Below are 15,541 nucleotides of genomic sequence, written 5' to 3'. Positions count from 1 at the left end.
TTTACTAGTTTCTTTGTAATAGTTACTCTAAAGGACACTTTAGTCTTTCTCATTTCTAGCATATCTAGCCTGGTAACAACCTAGACCAGCATTTGAAACCTTGAATAATTTGAATAATTTTTACTGTTTGATTGTTTGGAGGAGCTCCCCTCGAAAAGAGCCTTTGCTATTGTTCTACTGAATGAAATTTGCCACTGGTTAGTCTATTTCATTCCTTAGATCTCATCTTTCTTAGCTTAGTCTATTACAAACTATGCCAAAGCAATTGCCTAATTCACATGCCTCCAACACCAGAAGAGGAGTTGCTGTTTTTTTACTAGGGGAGCACATGAGCGAGTAGGAATCCAACATCAGCTCATGGCCAACGATTGTTATTTTTCTATATATGTAATATATAAGTGGTGTAAAGATATAATATGTTGAGAATAATTATACAAAATATAGATATCTATTTTACAATCCTTTTTACAACCAGCCAATGTGTAGTGCCATTACATAAGAAGTACTAACCCTTTCTGAGTTTTCCATCTGATTTGAATATCAAATTTTCTCCATCAAAATAAAGTTGTAAAAAGAGTTGTATGTGTATCACAACTCATACGCGGAAGTCAAGCAATTTACAAGTGATCTTACTAAACAAAGCTAGTTTCAATAAAATCATGGGTTATTGAACATTTGCAACTCATTACTTGCTTGCTAACTAAACGCTTGCTGGCTACTTAAAAACATCTCCATGCTTTATGGAAAGAGAGGTTTACCTACGCTGGAAGTTCAGCCGTCCTACAAAATATGCAAACAAAGAAGCAAAAACAAGGGGGAAGGCAACGAGAACAACCGCCACAAGAGGCAAGTGATCATGGTGAAACCCATAGTAATCTTTTAGGAAGGCAGCCACTGTTTTGGTTTCACCAAATACCATGATTTCCTTATTTATATCTCCATATTGTGAAGTAAGCAAACCTTTCAGCGACCAAGATGTAGGAGTCAGATAATACAACCAGATCCACCACTTTGGGATTTTCTGCAAAAGATTAATATAATCCAGTCAGTTTAACTATATTGGTCACATCACAACTTCCATTTGAGGCCTTTAGCAGCTTACCTGTTCAGGCATCAGAAAACCAGAAAATAAGACGAACATTGAGAAAAACGATGAGCACAAAATTGCAGCTACGGGGAAGTTTGGTGTCAATGATACGAGTAGCATCCCCAGATAATTGAAGTACATCAATGAACAAAATATTGCATAGAAGTACCAGAAAACCTTATAAGCTGACCCATAATATCCAATCATCGGATATGTGATGATCACAAATATCATAGTTTGGAACAACAGATAAGGGACTTCCACAAGCACCTACAAAACCAAGATCCACAACTATATAAGCCGAATATGCGTGCCACATAGAGAACCCTAATCAAAACCTTAAGGTCCTATTTTGTTCTCTCTTTTTTATAGATCAAATAATAATAATAATTTTTTTTTTTTTTTTTTATATGAGTAAGAAGTAATTTTATTAGAAATGAATGTATAGGCGAAGCCCATGTACTATATAGATCAAATAATGACAGTGAAACAATCAAACCAAACAGGTAGAGAATTATACCTGTGCAAGTGAAAAAGCCCATGAAGAGTACATCCCTGCAAATCTTTCCCTGTACATAACAGTTCGCTCTGCTGCTACAGATGGTAGAACTTTCGTGCAGTTACTTATGCCCAAGTAGATCACGGCAGCATACATTGAACCAAATATGTTAAATAAGTTCTGTTGGTTATTCCTAGCAAACCAAAAAATAAAAAATAAAAGCAGAGGTTAGTTCTTTGCATTGCCTTGAATTAAGCATAGGATGGATCTACAGCTTTGAGAATTATGCTTATTGAACATGTACTTTTGTACTCTTTAACAAACAATGCATAGTAAAGTTAGCCAATTTATTCAAGCCTTGTAATTTCTCTGGTAATAAATATTCATTCAGCCAAAAGAGAGGGAAAAAAATGAAACTTAAGAAGCAGTAAAACTCACAAATTTTGTCCTTGGTTCCAATATAGTGCTCCAAAAATTAAACCAGATAAAAATGAGTAGATTATACGGAACAGGTTGTATCCAGGGTTCCTCCAATAAGCTAAATGCTGTTTCCATAGGCAAGCTTGGACTTGTGCCAAACCATTTTGTGAAAAGCAGGCATCAAAATGCAGATCTGTTGAACCAGGGGGTGGACTGCTCAACCGCCTTACAAGTTCTTTCTGGTTCCTGAAACACAGTTCATATGAAGATAATTAATTCTAGGGACCATAATTTTATTCCACACTATAGAGGCCTAAAAACAGATTAGAAAAACCTTAATACCTCATGACCAGCACGCACGCACACGCACAGAGAGAGAGAGAGAGAGCATGAGGGTCTTAGATGGGTGCTAATGTGATTTTTTTCCGAGTTACTCCAAGTATATTGAGATGTGGTAGTCTATTAATCAGTCCTGATAGGGACCTTGGCAAAATCTGGAACTAGTAATCCAATTAAAGACTTAATTGGTATAACATGCATTGATTGGAAATAAATATGTCAACTGAGGTTGTACTTGGACTTCAGAGAGAGGTTTGCTGGAATAGTTTAGCCAAATTAAAGCAGAGTTTCTGCACTGAGCAGCAAATTGTCATGATGGAGATAAAGCATTTCTCATACTAAAACCCCTGTAATTGATTGCAAATTTGGGTGCCCCTAGGTTTTGGAAACAAATAAATTTTCAAGATGCAAATACAACACTTCTCTTATACTTCCTGATCAATATTAAAAGCAAATTTTTGTTTTTTATGCTCTGTACTTGTAGGTCTCATATATAGAGTGCGTTTTTCTAATGACCCAGTAGAATCACTCATCAGTTTAATGAATTTGCCACCTTTTAAGTGCCCCTTGTGAGTTCCTTCCAAGGTCACCTAAACGTTAAACTGACCTAAAGGCAAACATGATACTAGTCCCTTCCCCCATTGTCTCCAGAAAAGTTCCCGAGCAAATGGTTCTTCTCTCTTGATTATACTAGTTAACCCCCATAATAAGCCAGTGCAGAGACTTCACTGCATCGACATCACTTTTTCCAAGTAGTAACACATTATTTGACATTTTAACATTACTTCCAATTACAGCTGTAATTGTGCAGAACAACTCACTCATATAAAGTAGATTCTTTGTATTTTTGGGCAAAGTTGACACCAAGTTCAGCTTCTGCTGATGTAGAAGTGACCTCTAACACCCATGTTGATGGATTATAATTATCCTTAATCTTTGGAACTCCAGGAATACCCTGTCAGAATGAAATTTAATCGTCAAGGATGAATTCCTAAAGCAAATGGTATTGCTAGTAACAAACGACGGCAGAAAGATGTCATGGATACGTGCATTGTAACAGAAACTGACCTCTAAATAATCAATAACACTACTTGAATGCTGTCCTACTGGTCCAGAGTATACCATTTGTCCACCAGTTTTTAGAAGGATTAGCTGCAACAGCAAAAGTGGTAAAATAAATAACTAGTTCTGATACCAAAAGTGGCAAAAGTGGGGGGGGGGGGGGGGGGGGGGGGGGGGGGGGGGGGGGGGGGGGGGGGGGTTGTTGGGGGGGAGGTGCTGGTGCCAAATATGTAATCTGCTTGCAACACAACAGAGTAACTTGTTTTGTCCATTGCAGCCAACATTCAAACCTTTACACTTCTGCTTTTTTCATCACTCGTCATGCATGTACAATTTGTTTTAAAATTAAAAATTGTTTTATACCTCGTTGAATGTCTCAAATATGTGAATACTAGGTTGATGGATGGTACAAACAATTGCTCTTCCCGTATCAGCAACATTCTTCACTGCTCGCATGACAATTGCAGCTGCTCTGGCATCCAAACTGGTTGTTGGCTCATCCATGAAGATAATAGAGGGATTAGCAACAAGCTCCACAGCTATTGTAAGCCGCTTACGCTGCTCCGTTGATAGACCAGTAGCACCAGGTATACCTACTAAGGCATCCTTTATCTCATCAAGCTCAATTGTCTCCAGGACTTCGTCCACAAATTCCTGTAAGACATAACAAAAATATTTTATTATCTTAACTAAAAATATAAAACCACCGCTTTTGACTTATTGTCAGGAGATTGTGATCTTACAGCTTTAATTCTTGGGTCTATATCAGGAGACAAACGCAACCAAGCAGAAAAGATGACTGATTCTTCTACAGTTATTTGAGGAGAATGTATATCAGTTTGCTCACAATAACCAGATATCCTAGCAAACGTTTCTTGAACCTTGGGATACCCTCCAATCTTTATTTCCCCTTCAATATAACCACTGGTCTTTCTTCCAGCTAGAACATCCAGAAGAGTTGTTTTCCCAGCTCCACTGACACCCATCAATGCTGTTAGAACACCAGGTCTCAATGCACCGGTAATATCAGAAAGAAGTTGAAGTTTCTTGCAATCGAATCCCCGCTCTCTCATTTCCTTGTAGCCGAAAAGAAAATAGAAAAAAAAATTACACGAATGAATATAATGTTATGATAATGGATACAATTAGGCAACCACAAGAACCATACATCAAGTTAAATAGTTATTACCAATGGGGTATCAACATAGTATTGCAGATCTTGAAACACTACTGTTAAGGGTGTAAAAGGCAAGACCATCCTAACTGAAAATTGAGGCAACTCATTAAAAGCTGGAAAATGTATGAAAGTAAATATAGAGAGGTTGATATGAAGACCAATCATAGAGCAAGAAAATTCATCTAACCTTTTTCTTGTTCTATATTAGCCTGTAGAGGAGACTTTCTAGAGTTTTCCTTCGCATGGGCACCATCATGTGAATCTTCACTCCCCAGTACTTTGGAGAGCTTTCCATGGGAAATAACAACGCGAGATGATCCAGGAGCTGAATGTTAATCAAATGAGGATTAATCAACATCTATTGATGCATTGCTGTTTATGTTCAAATATGATACCGGCAAAGAACTTACACTTTAAGAATCTTAGGGCCAAGATATATCCAATGTTGAAAACTATTGCAAACCCAAATAAAGCACCAAGTGATACCCAATAAAGATATTCATCAAAGTTTAGTCCACGGCTTTCAAGTGTTTGTCGCCCTATTGTAGTATTTGTGGGTAACATCTACATATAAGAAAGGAAGACAAAATTGTATGATAAGAACATCTATATAGTTTGGAATTAATGTCATATTTAATGAAAGAAATAGCATGACATTGTCAAGTTTATACCAGGAGTAGTGGAGTATGGGTCATACATCCAGAATTTAGAGTGTAGTAGCTACTTAAGCATGTAATTATTTAAACTAATAGTGTGATTGGAGAATTTAATACTTTAGTGCGTGATGTATAAAGCAAGATTTATTAAGCTGGAACATTGGCTATCAAAAGCAACAGATTGATCTGAGGTGACTACCAAGGAGCAAAAATAACAGGATACTTTACTGAAGTTCCAGTGCAAAAGAAGCAATATGGGACATCAAGAAATGCAGTAATTTAATGGTAGTAGTTTAGGAAATGGCAATGAAGCACCGGACATTAAACTTACTGGCTAAAACTCTTAACAGATTAGAAAGGCATAGGTAGATGACAGAGTAAGGAAGGGTTTGAAGTTGTATCATTTAGCAAAAACCTTTTTCTAAGATTGTGAAAGAAGAAGAAGAAGTTTGATGGAGATAGTAATAAGAGGATCTGAACTGCATCCTCTAAGGAAGATTTGGCCAGACAAGTTGATATTTTGTGACATAAACTGGATTCCCATTAAGATAACAAGAGGCGGAGATCCAAGAAAATAAGTTACATAGATGAAAAAAAAATAACAAGGGAACTTACTGAGAGTTACTTTGATTGAATTCAGTGTCAATCATATTTGAGGGGTCATCTATCAGTAGGTATGCCCCTTATTAGTGAGTAGTTGTCTCACCACTCGATAGATTTTTTTTTATCATCCCTATGGAAGCTACTTTAATTCGCATTAATTACAGGAACTAACAATTCATGCCATGAGAAAATCACCTTTTGCCATCTTGGGGCAAGAAACTCATTTAAAGAAAGGCCTATCGCTCCATATGTCAGGGGAGAAACCCAAAAGCCCCACTTCAACCAGACAGGCATAGAAGCTGCAACCAACAGAACAGTTCAGCTCCTCCTTTCAAATCGATTATCCTAGAATGATATTGAAGAAAAGAGTTCTTGAAACCTTACATTCAGAGATAATGAAGCCACCAAATAACATAATAAATATGATTGCAAAAGTAGCAGCTGCCAAAGAAGCATTATTTGTCCGAAAGACTGAGGCCAGGAAACAGAACATGGACAGTGAAGAAAAGTGTACTGCAAAAAGCAGAATGAACTGGCGAAAGAACCTAAACCCACAGCAGATGATCAAAGAGTCACAACTAAACAGAATTTGACACTGCTAGCACTTAACATTCTTGACATACTTAAAGTAAATTACGAATAATATAAAAAGGTGTTTGAGCAAAAGAAGGTGCCTTGTCGAGGCTCTAGCATATGAAAGGTTTTGGATATTAATTTTAAAAATTGACAGACCAAAAATAGGAGGGAATTTACTAATAAATACACATTATAATGTCAAACTCACCTCTGGGCCTCAGGACTATATCCTATAACATAGTATGTAAAAGAAGTCCAAATCAAAGATTTCAAAAATGAGTAAGGAATCTTTAATATACTAGCTGGAACTGCATAAGCCCAAGCTGGGTAAAAATATAATGCTTTCTGTTTGTAGAATACTTCAAGCCTCTGAATAGTCATCGATATTTCTGAAAACCCATCAACACAAAGCATGACAAGAGCATAAAACAGGGCACCCATATAGTAATTTGCATGAAGAACATCGATTTCCATGTGAGTCCGTAAGAATAGAGTCATAGTAATGCATGCGATGATCATAAGCTGCAGGTAGAAAAAACCAAAACATGCTTCAGATGCAGGATGTTGGACAAACTAAACAAAGAATATAGATGCAACAAGAAGAATGAGCATGGGTTTTAACGACCCCGCCCAGGAAAAATTGATAATATTAACGGATCAAGGAAAATATTCCAAAAAATATATAAAAGCTTAACCTGACTTGTTTTGAAAATATAGATAAAAGATTCCCTTTTCATGAGAAGAAGTTCCCTTGATGCACAAGCTCTAAAAAGTTCCCATTTAGAAACAGAGTATGGACTAAAGGAAAGAGAATTCTGGTGGCTTTGGGACTTATCATAAGGCTCTGAGAGCTCCTCATCCAGCTTCTTTCCATAAGGAGACTCCTTGAATTTCCTAGAGAACATATTAACTGAAACATAACTGTAAGGTACTTCTGTGCGAGACCAGTACTGTGCTTGATCTTTCCTAGAGATTACCTGCATAAACATAGAGCGAAGTTGATCTTTTGAACAGATAATTTTGCAAAATAAAACAACTATAAGCAGCTATGCACTTTTACCTCTTGGATAAAATCAGCAACCCCTTTCCTCTCAGGACACCTAAAACCACAATCCTCAAAATACTCTAGAACATGACCACGTGGACCATGATACACAATCTTTCCTTCTGCCATTAAAATGAGGTCATCAAAAAGATCAAAGGTTTCGGGTGCTGGCTGAAGAAGCGAAACCAGTAAAGTAGCATCTGTGACATGCACCAGCTGCTGAAGGCAAGTAACAACTTGGGAGGCAGTGGAACTGTCTAAGCCATTAGTTATTTCATCCATAAATAGAGCTTTTGTAGGACCTACAATAATCTCCCCTGAAAAACTTAAATCCAAATCATTATGGTCAAAATCTAACCTGGTATCAGGATTTAGTTATCTCATACTACAAGAAAACCGGCTACTGTTACATCCTGTTTTCATATTACCTGTAGTCAATCTCTTTTTCTGACCACCAGAGATGCCTCTTCTCATGGCATTTCCAACTAGAGTGTCAGTGCAGATATCAAGTCCAAGAATCTGAGAGGTCCACGCAGCAATAGGCATAAACTGGTAAATGCCCAGTACATACTACAGGGTACAGGTATGTTATCAGCATTTTTTGAAAGAGAATGACCTTTAGTATGTAGTCTGTTTGGAGCGTTCTTTTTAGTCCTTCCACAGAGATTGCCTGCCAGAATAAACAATAAGATAAATATTACCACCCAGAATCACACAAATACCATTTATAAGTACGAGAAAAGACGGATAACTTGACATGGTGGTAATGCAATATGCTTGATAGATATAAAGTATCACGCCATATTAGAGTTTTGTATCTAGAACTATCCAATTTCAATTAATAAGTCCACTAATTTAGCAAAACAGAAGTCCACTGTTGTAAAATGATAACTGGTGCTGCACATTGCTTAAAATTGACTCGCTTAGTTGAATGATAATGCACACATAAAGCCCATGGCTGCAAGTAATCTGAAAGGAAATTGAATTCTGGTTGTCTTATTATACTCCATAAGTAATAACAGTCAATAGTGTGATCAAGCTCTTATGTATTTCTGAGTCATCCGCAATGGCTATAACTGTTTCCACTTAAAGCAGAAAGTTTTTCAACAAGTCAGAGGATTCAGCTTCAAAGATTTAGTCTAGAATTTCTCACATTATCAGTAGTTCTTCATCATTTTATCAGAAAAACTTTTTCTCATAAGGTTTGATGCAATTCATTTCCAAGTTTTCTGTAAAACAGAAAAAAACAAAAAACAAAAGGAAGTGTTTCAACCACCGAAATTAATTTCATGTCTTCTCCATGTCGTACATAGGGAGAACATTTCAATCATAGTCTAGCAGTACATATTGGTTAGCAATCATGAAGGGAAAGACGAGTGGATATGAAACTGGCACCTTCATGTAAATGTCTATGTTTGGATCCGGAACGATTCCAGCCTCCTTCTCCCTTTTGCTGACTTCCATCATAACCTCTTAATTAGGCCAAAAACATATGTCATGTTATTATCATCCCTGTTTTGGGTTTATCGTCAACAAAATTATCTACAAGGTGAATTTCAAGGGAAAGTTACCTGCCCGGCTTCCAACACCCTGACAACGAGCTGAAAAGTCCAGGATTTCCCTCACGGTCATGTCATGAAAGTGCACGTCATTTTGGCTGATATAAGCTGAAGTCTTTTGGGGGACAAACTCTTCTAATTTGTATCCGTTATAAGAAATCTCCCCAGTAATCTATTAGACAAAACAGATATAGATAATACAAACCTCAGTAGCACTACAAACTAAGTAGCTCCCATCGAAAAACTTAATGACTCAATTGTTGCTAGTGTGCTTGACATAGCATAGCTGAATTCAGTATAAAAAACTATGAGATACTTTTAACTTTATATATTAAAAATTTCTGGATTTATATAGGTATTGCTTTGAGGTTTTTTTCTTTTTCTTTTTTTAATTTTCTACCATCATTCTGCTGATTTGCATCATTGGTAAAGTCAAGGCTTCAAAGTAGATCCCCATTAGTGACCACAAATGGCCCTCATCATGCTGATCTTAAAAGGATGGAAATATGGAACCTTGAGAGATTCGACAAGATTCCCGGACAGGGCCTTTAAAAGGGATGTCTTCCCACAACCTGGTGGGCCAAGCAGCAGAGTTAACCTGCACAAAGTTATGGCTATAAGAATACATTTCCAGCCTCATATCACCTACATGAGTCGAATTCTCTCCATAAAAGTTTTTGTGGAGAGATTATCAAACTTTGAGCAGATCATAAATTGTAGATCCTAGTATGCTTTGCAAATAGAAGGAAAATATACTTATTACAGAGCAAAAAAATTGTATTTGGAACAATGCATCATTCAAGATTTTGTAAAAAATAGGATACCACTAGATGATGAGAAATCACAGTATAATAACGTTCCCAAGTGAAGATTCTGCTTTGAATGAGCACTTCCATTGAATAAAGCATGCCAATCCAATTACATATCTTAAAAAGAAACCCTAAAACACTGACCTAAATCACTAAACGGATATAGGCTTCAATTGAGGTAGTTTTGTGAGAAATTTAATTTATAAGGTATCCTGCACACACCATCGTTCTATTAAAGTTATGATTTGTACTAGTCTAAATAAAAGACGATAAGAGTTATAATGGAATCCAACTAGAGTTTTCCTTGATGATCAGAAAAGCTATTCAAGAGGTTTCACACTTATAACATAATCTGTGCTTCTAGATATAAGGGGATGAAGTAAAAAGTTGTAAGGGTGACAAATCAATGTTTTCAACTTTCTAGCATGGAGACAGGCACGTTCATGATTTATCGATTATTTATTATATTCAATGCACGTTCATGCAATGCAACTGAAGATAGTCATTATACTGAATTTGCCAAAATTTAAATCAATAAAAGGCTTAGTAGAGGAAAAAGAAAAAATCTATACAACCTCCTACTATTCACACAACCTCCACACACCACAATTTTTTTAATTTTTATTATTTTTTTCTTTTATCAAATATTTAATATATGAATAATGAATAGAAGAATTGAATTAGTTCAAAAAAAATTTTAAAAAAATGTGGTGTGTGGAAGTTGGAGAAGTTGTGTAGCATTGCTCGAGGAAAAATAAGCACTGCTGACTTGAATAATGGAAGCTCTATAGCTACCTTCCAGGCTTTATGATACCACTAACGTCATTAAGAATGCTCATCTTGGCTTGACGCGACTTGGAACCTGGCAGCTTAGCGAAGTCCTGTTAAGAAGAAAACAAAATGGCCTTATAAATGACTAGTAAAAAAACTTGGCTGCCCAATTGGAGCATTTTCTGTAATAACAATGCTTGTTATAGAGAAAATAAAAACACTTTATTTTGAAAGTAATCATCAATGTAATTCAACAAGATCCATACGAACACTAAAAAAACAATATTCAGACAAGTCAGGTTAGTTCTTTCTGGTCCAGTTTACAACCAGGTGGGTACAGCATAATTGATTAATTGTCCCAATTCCAGAAGTGACCGCAGTCTGGATGATCAGGCAACTTACAGGAATGCCAACCAGGCAGCTGCGCACCAACAATTGGTTATAATATCCATATTCCTAACTTACACTAAAATGGTCAAGCATACAAATATGCATGCAGGTGCAAATTTATATACAGAATGATGCCGTTTTGTTCTACTTCCGCCTATGTTAAAAGTCCAGAAATCCATTGACATTGTCACATAGTCAACGACCAAGCTCTGCGTTACTCCCAAAAATGAAAGAGAAATACTGTTTTGGCATTTAAGTAATTGACACACAAAGTGATTTAAAATGGGTTAAATTAACAATTGTGATCGGAGATGACAAGGATGAAAGACTACCCTTTGCTCAAAATGAGAAAACTTACAGAGAGCGTGCTCTGAAGAGAATTCCATAGAGTTGGGACGGCCTTGCCGTGTACTACCTCACACTCTGCTTCCACATGCAGGTTCCTGTACCTCACCTCCACAGAGGGCAATTTTACACCAACTCTACAGGGAAAAAACAAAAAAAATCAGGTTCAGCCCTCAAATGGAAGATTCACTGTAATATGGGTGGACAATAAAGTAAAAGGCTTTCGTACTGGTCTATCCTGTTTCTAATTTTTTGCAACAAGCGAAGGTTGTCATCCTCAATGTGTTTGATGAGCTTCTCAATGAACACATGACGTTCTAGAGCTCCAAGCTTGGTCACATCAGCCACGACTCGTTTATCTTTGCTATCAACACCACCGGCATTATCATCATCCTTATCAAATAAAGATGATCTTATCCGCTCAAACGTTGGCAATCTCTCGATTTCAGCCCACTGTATAGCATATTCAGCGTTAGCATCACCATTCACAGAACTCGATCCTGAACCGCTTCGAAAACTCGAGGTATGACGCCGAAAAGATGATCTAATGCTTCTTCCTATCTCAGCCAACTCAACTCTCGGTTCATCTGTACCAAACATCTGAGCCATTTTTACTTAACTTGGAGAGCTTCATGAACTTGCAAGGAAAAAAAAAAAGTGGGGGGAGAAAAAGGCATATGGGCGCAGGAGGGAGGGTGGAGACGTTTCTGTTGCTGAAGAAATATTAGCAACTCTCATTTTTCGAGGCTCAGAATATTATACAGTTTGGTTACAAACGTCTCGTCATTGAAATTAGCTGGTTGGTTTCGATCTATATATATTAACAACATGCATTAATATTATATAAAGCACATGGAACGAGATACGAGGCCATCGTGAATCGCGGGAACTCTCATGCTCCTTCCTCAACTTCCTGTGTCTTGTTTTTGTTTTCTAGTCAACTTCTCCGCTCTTTAGGCTGCGTTTTGAGTTTAGCTATTTATAATAATATCGCCTTGAATAGTGAAGGAAATCATGTAATACTCGTATAAACTGAATTTAAAAACTTTTTTATGAAAAGTACAAAAAAAAATTATGGATTCCAATTATAAAAACGTATTAAGTTGAAAAAATGTTATAGATCTTACGTAAAAGAAAATTTTGAATTGATATGAGTTTATTAATTTGAGAATTAGATGTTTAGATGTTAGACTCAATTTAAAATTAAATTGAATTCAACGGAATCTTATAACCAAATGCTACGTTAGCCTCATTCTCACCCACATTGCATCATTTCGTGATCCTTTCTTTCCATTCCATAAGATCACAAGCAAATTATGCTTATCGGCTTCACGACAACTAGACAATCAGCCTACGAGACAGCATAAGCTCTCCAATGTTATCAACGGTACGTGAGAGAGAAAAAAAATGAAAAATAATATATATGTAACTAACTATACAAGCTTTATGTGATTCGATAGCGTGATTACGTTTACAGAGTTGCAAGGAAATTGTGATAAATATACAATATTTTACATAATATTTTTTACAACACATGTTATAAAATAAGGATATTTTTGTAAAATGATGTTAGCTTCATAAGGTATTTTATAAAAATACCACTCATTTTAAAATATTGTTATATAAAGTGTTGTGTGTTTATCATTTTTCTTATTTTTAATGATCAAAAGAGTACAGCTGCAGTACAAAAGTATAAAATAATATATATGTAAATCCAAATCAGCGGGTCAAGTTCGGCTCGGAGCTATCAGTCCAAGCCTTTCTTTATGGTCTAAGATTTAGGCCCGGTTTGGATAGAGAGATACTTCTATTTTATCTCATTTTATTTTATTTCATCTCATCTCATCTCAATATGTAAACATCACAAATATAAATATTTTTCAATTTCAAATATTTAATTTTTTCATTTAATCATTATCTAATTATTACAATTTTTTCAAACTTCCAAATCAAACGCAAAAAATAATTCAACTTTTTTAAATTCTAAAATAAAAATTATATTAAAAAATTATATTTTAACAATATTTTAATTTTATAATATCTTTAATCAATATTTGCTCTCTCCTTTCTCACCCCCATAGAATATTTAAATTCAAATCATTTCTAACTCATCATTTCATCTCATCTCAATTCAAATATCTCATTATTATTCATAAACTATCTCAACTCATCTCATCTTATATAAAAAAGAATTCATAAATTAATAAAATTTGATATGATGTGATAAATTGTAAAACTATTTTTACTTTAAAATATATCTAATATATCATATTAAATCACATCAATTTATAAATTTATTTTTATAAAATTTTCAATTTAAATTATAAACAATTCCCAATTTAGATTATAAAAAATTCAACAGTATGAATATTCACGAACTTAGAGTACTTGAATAAAGTATCATACAATATGGTAAACGTCGTGCATCATATCAAGTGAAGCACACGGACAAGATTCGGAGCAAGATTCAAGGCATAGGTTATTTATTAAGATTTACAGTTCCAACTTCCAACCCTTTTTTTATTTTCTAACAAGCACACTTCATATATTGAAATTAAATTGAGCAATGTTACGAACAGTCTCTAAATGAGGACTGTAATATAAGTTTATATAATTTTATTTTTAAAATTTTTTAAAATTATAAAAATATCCTTCTAAAAATGATAATTTTTCTCATTCAATAAAAAGTCTGCACATACAGTCTCTAAATAGAGACTACAAATAGAATTACTCATTAAAATTATAAGTAGCGTAATAAGTTATATTCTTTATTTATTCAATTTCTTTTTAAATAATGGGAGCACGATGTACATGCATTGACTTGGAAATAATTGAATACTCTCCGTGAGAAGAGGATATTGTTATTGGGATCCATTAGTTTTAAATTCGTACCGTATTTTCTATGCATCTTTGTTTATAGTATTAAGCTAGACAATTATGTTATACATACACTAGGGGCATAATAGTACATTTCAGAGTAGTTTTTATTTTTCCTTTTATTTCATACCATAACTGAAAAGATTATGTTACTTATGTATAAAATGGAACCTTCCCATGCAATACAATCAGGATGAAATTCATGAAAAGTGCCTCTGTCAACATGGTATCAGAGTTGCTCGATTAGCAGTCTCCTTGATCCATGGCCACGCACATATATACCTCTCCTTCTCCTCCTCCTCCAAGTTTCTTTGTCATCTCCTCTTTCTCACATGTCGTCACTACCAAGTTATCAGCAGATAACTTTCTCTTATGGAAAGTTCAAATTTCAACATATCTTAAAGGACAAGATTTCTATAGATATGTTTATGGCTCACTTCCATGCCCTCCCAAAACCCTATTTTCTTCTTATTATAGTTCATCCAAGCCAAACCCAGATTTTCTTGTCTAGACTCGTACTGACCAGTTGGTTCTTAGTATTCTTTTTTCGTCTTCGTCCGACCCTGTTCTGGGCCATGTCTTATCTGCTACAACTGCTCGAGAGTTATGGTTATCCCTTAGTTCCATGTTTGACTCACATTCCCAAGTTAAAGAGTTTCAAATTCGTTTTCAACTCACTAATCTTGCCCATGGAGACTAGTCTATTTCCAATTACTTTGGGAAGGTTCGATCTTTGGTTGATACACTAGCTTCCACTGGAAATCCTCTTCCAGATAAAAAAATTGTTACTTATCTGCTTACTGGCCTAGGCCCATCTTATGAGTCATTCGTCGCCTCAATTACCACCTAATTTGACCCAATTGCCACTCATGAGCTTTACCAACTTCTACTCATTCATGAAAACAAACTTGCCCATTTATTCAAAACTCTTATAGAACCATCTGTGCACTACAGTGCTATTGGAGATAAAGATCAACAAGGTCGCTCTACCTTTCAGGTGGAAGGCAAGGTAGAGGCCGAGGTCGCTTCTCAAGCCGAGGCCGATCCAATTTCACATCCTCGGGTGCATTTCAACAAACATATAGTGGCTCATGACCAACCTGCCAAGTTTACAATAAAACCGACCATGTGGCCCTCCAATGTCGACACCATTTTGACTATTCCTACCAAACTAAACCCCCCAGGTCCTTCACAGCCAACTATACCACACCAACCTCTTTTTCTGCAAACCATACCACCCCAACTTCCTTCACTGATTCCTCTTGGTACTCAGACTCCACCGCCACTCACCATATAACCAATGACTTGAATAATTTGAACTTTTCA

At 35.8% G+C, this 15,541-nt stretch overlaps 1 protein-coding gene across 1 annotated transcript; it reads right to left on the bottom strand.

The window, feature by feature from the left end:
- Nucleotides 1-668: 668 nt before the first annotated feature.
- On the bottom strand, nt 669-11,947 carry LOC121261572 (pleiotropic drug resistance protein 3-like). Its single transcript, XM_041164003.1, has 24 exons — nt 11,568-11,947; nt 11,352-11,475; nt 10,628-10,713; nt 9,537-9,621; nt 9,036-9,195; nt 8,860-8,936; nt 8,081-8,134; nt 7,893-7,983; nt 7,480-7,781; nt 7,115-7,396; nt 6,628-6,941; nt 6,228-6,388; nt 6,039-6,142; nt 4,995-5,148; nt 4,772-4,909; nt 4,597-4,670; nt 4,151-4,483; nt 3,771-4,061; nt 3,414-3,497; nt 3,167-3,300; nt 2,025-2,252; nt 1,608-1,779; nt 1,103-1,357; nt 669-1,021 (listed from the first exon to the last, which is right to left on the bottom strand). Exons 1-24 carry the CDS (start codon nt 11,945-11,947, stop codon nt 755-757), a joined length of 4,350 nt encoding a protein of 1,449 aa, XP_041019937.1. The 3' UTR covers nt 669-754.
- Between the last annotated feature and the right edge of the window lie 3,594 nt (nt 11,948-15,541).

This window comes from Juglans microcarpa x Juglans regia, chromosome 4D, assembly GCF_004785595.1.
Source record: "Juglans microcarpa x Juglans regia isolate MS1-56 chromosome 4D, Jm3101_v1.0, whole genome shotgun sequence".
Lineage (NCBI taxonomy): Eukaryota > Viridiplantae > Streptophyta > Magnoliopsida > Fagales > Juglandaceae > Juglans > Juglans microcarpa x Juglans regia.
Note: the sequence above shows the minus strand (reverse complement) of the source record. Positions and strands in the feature narration are given on the sequence as shown.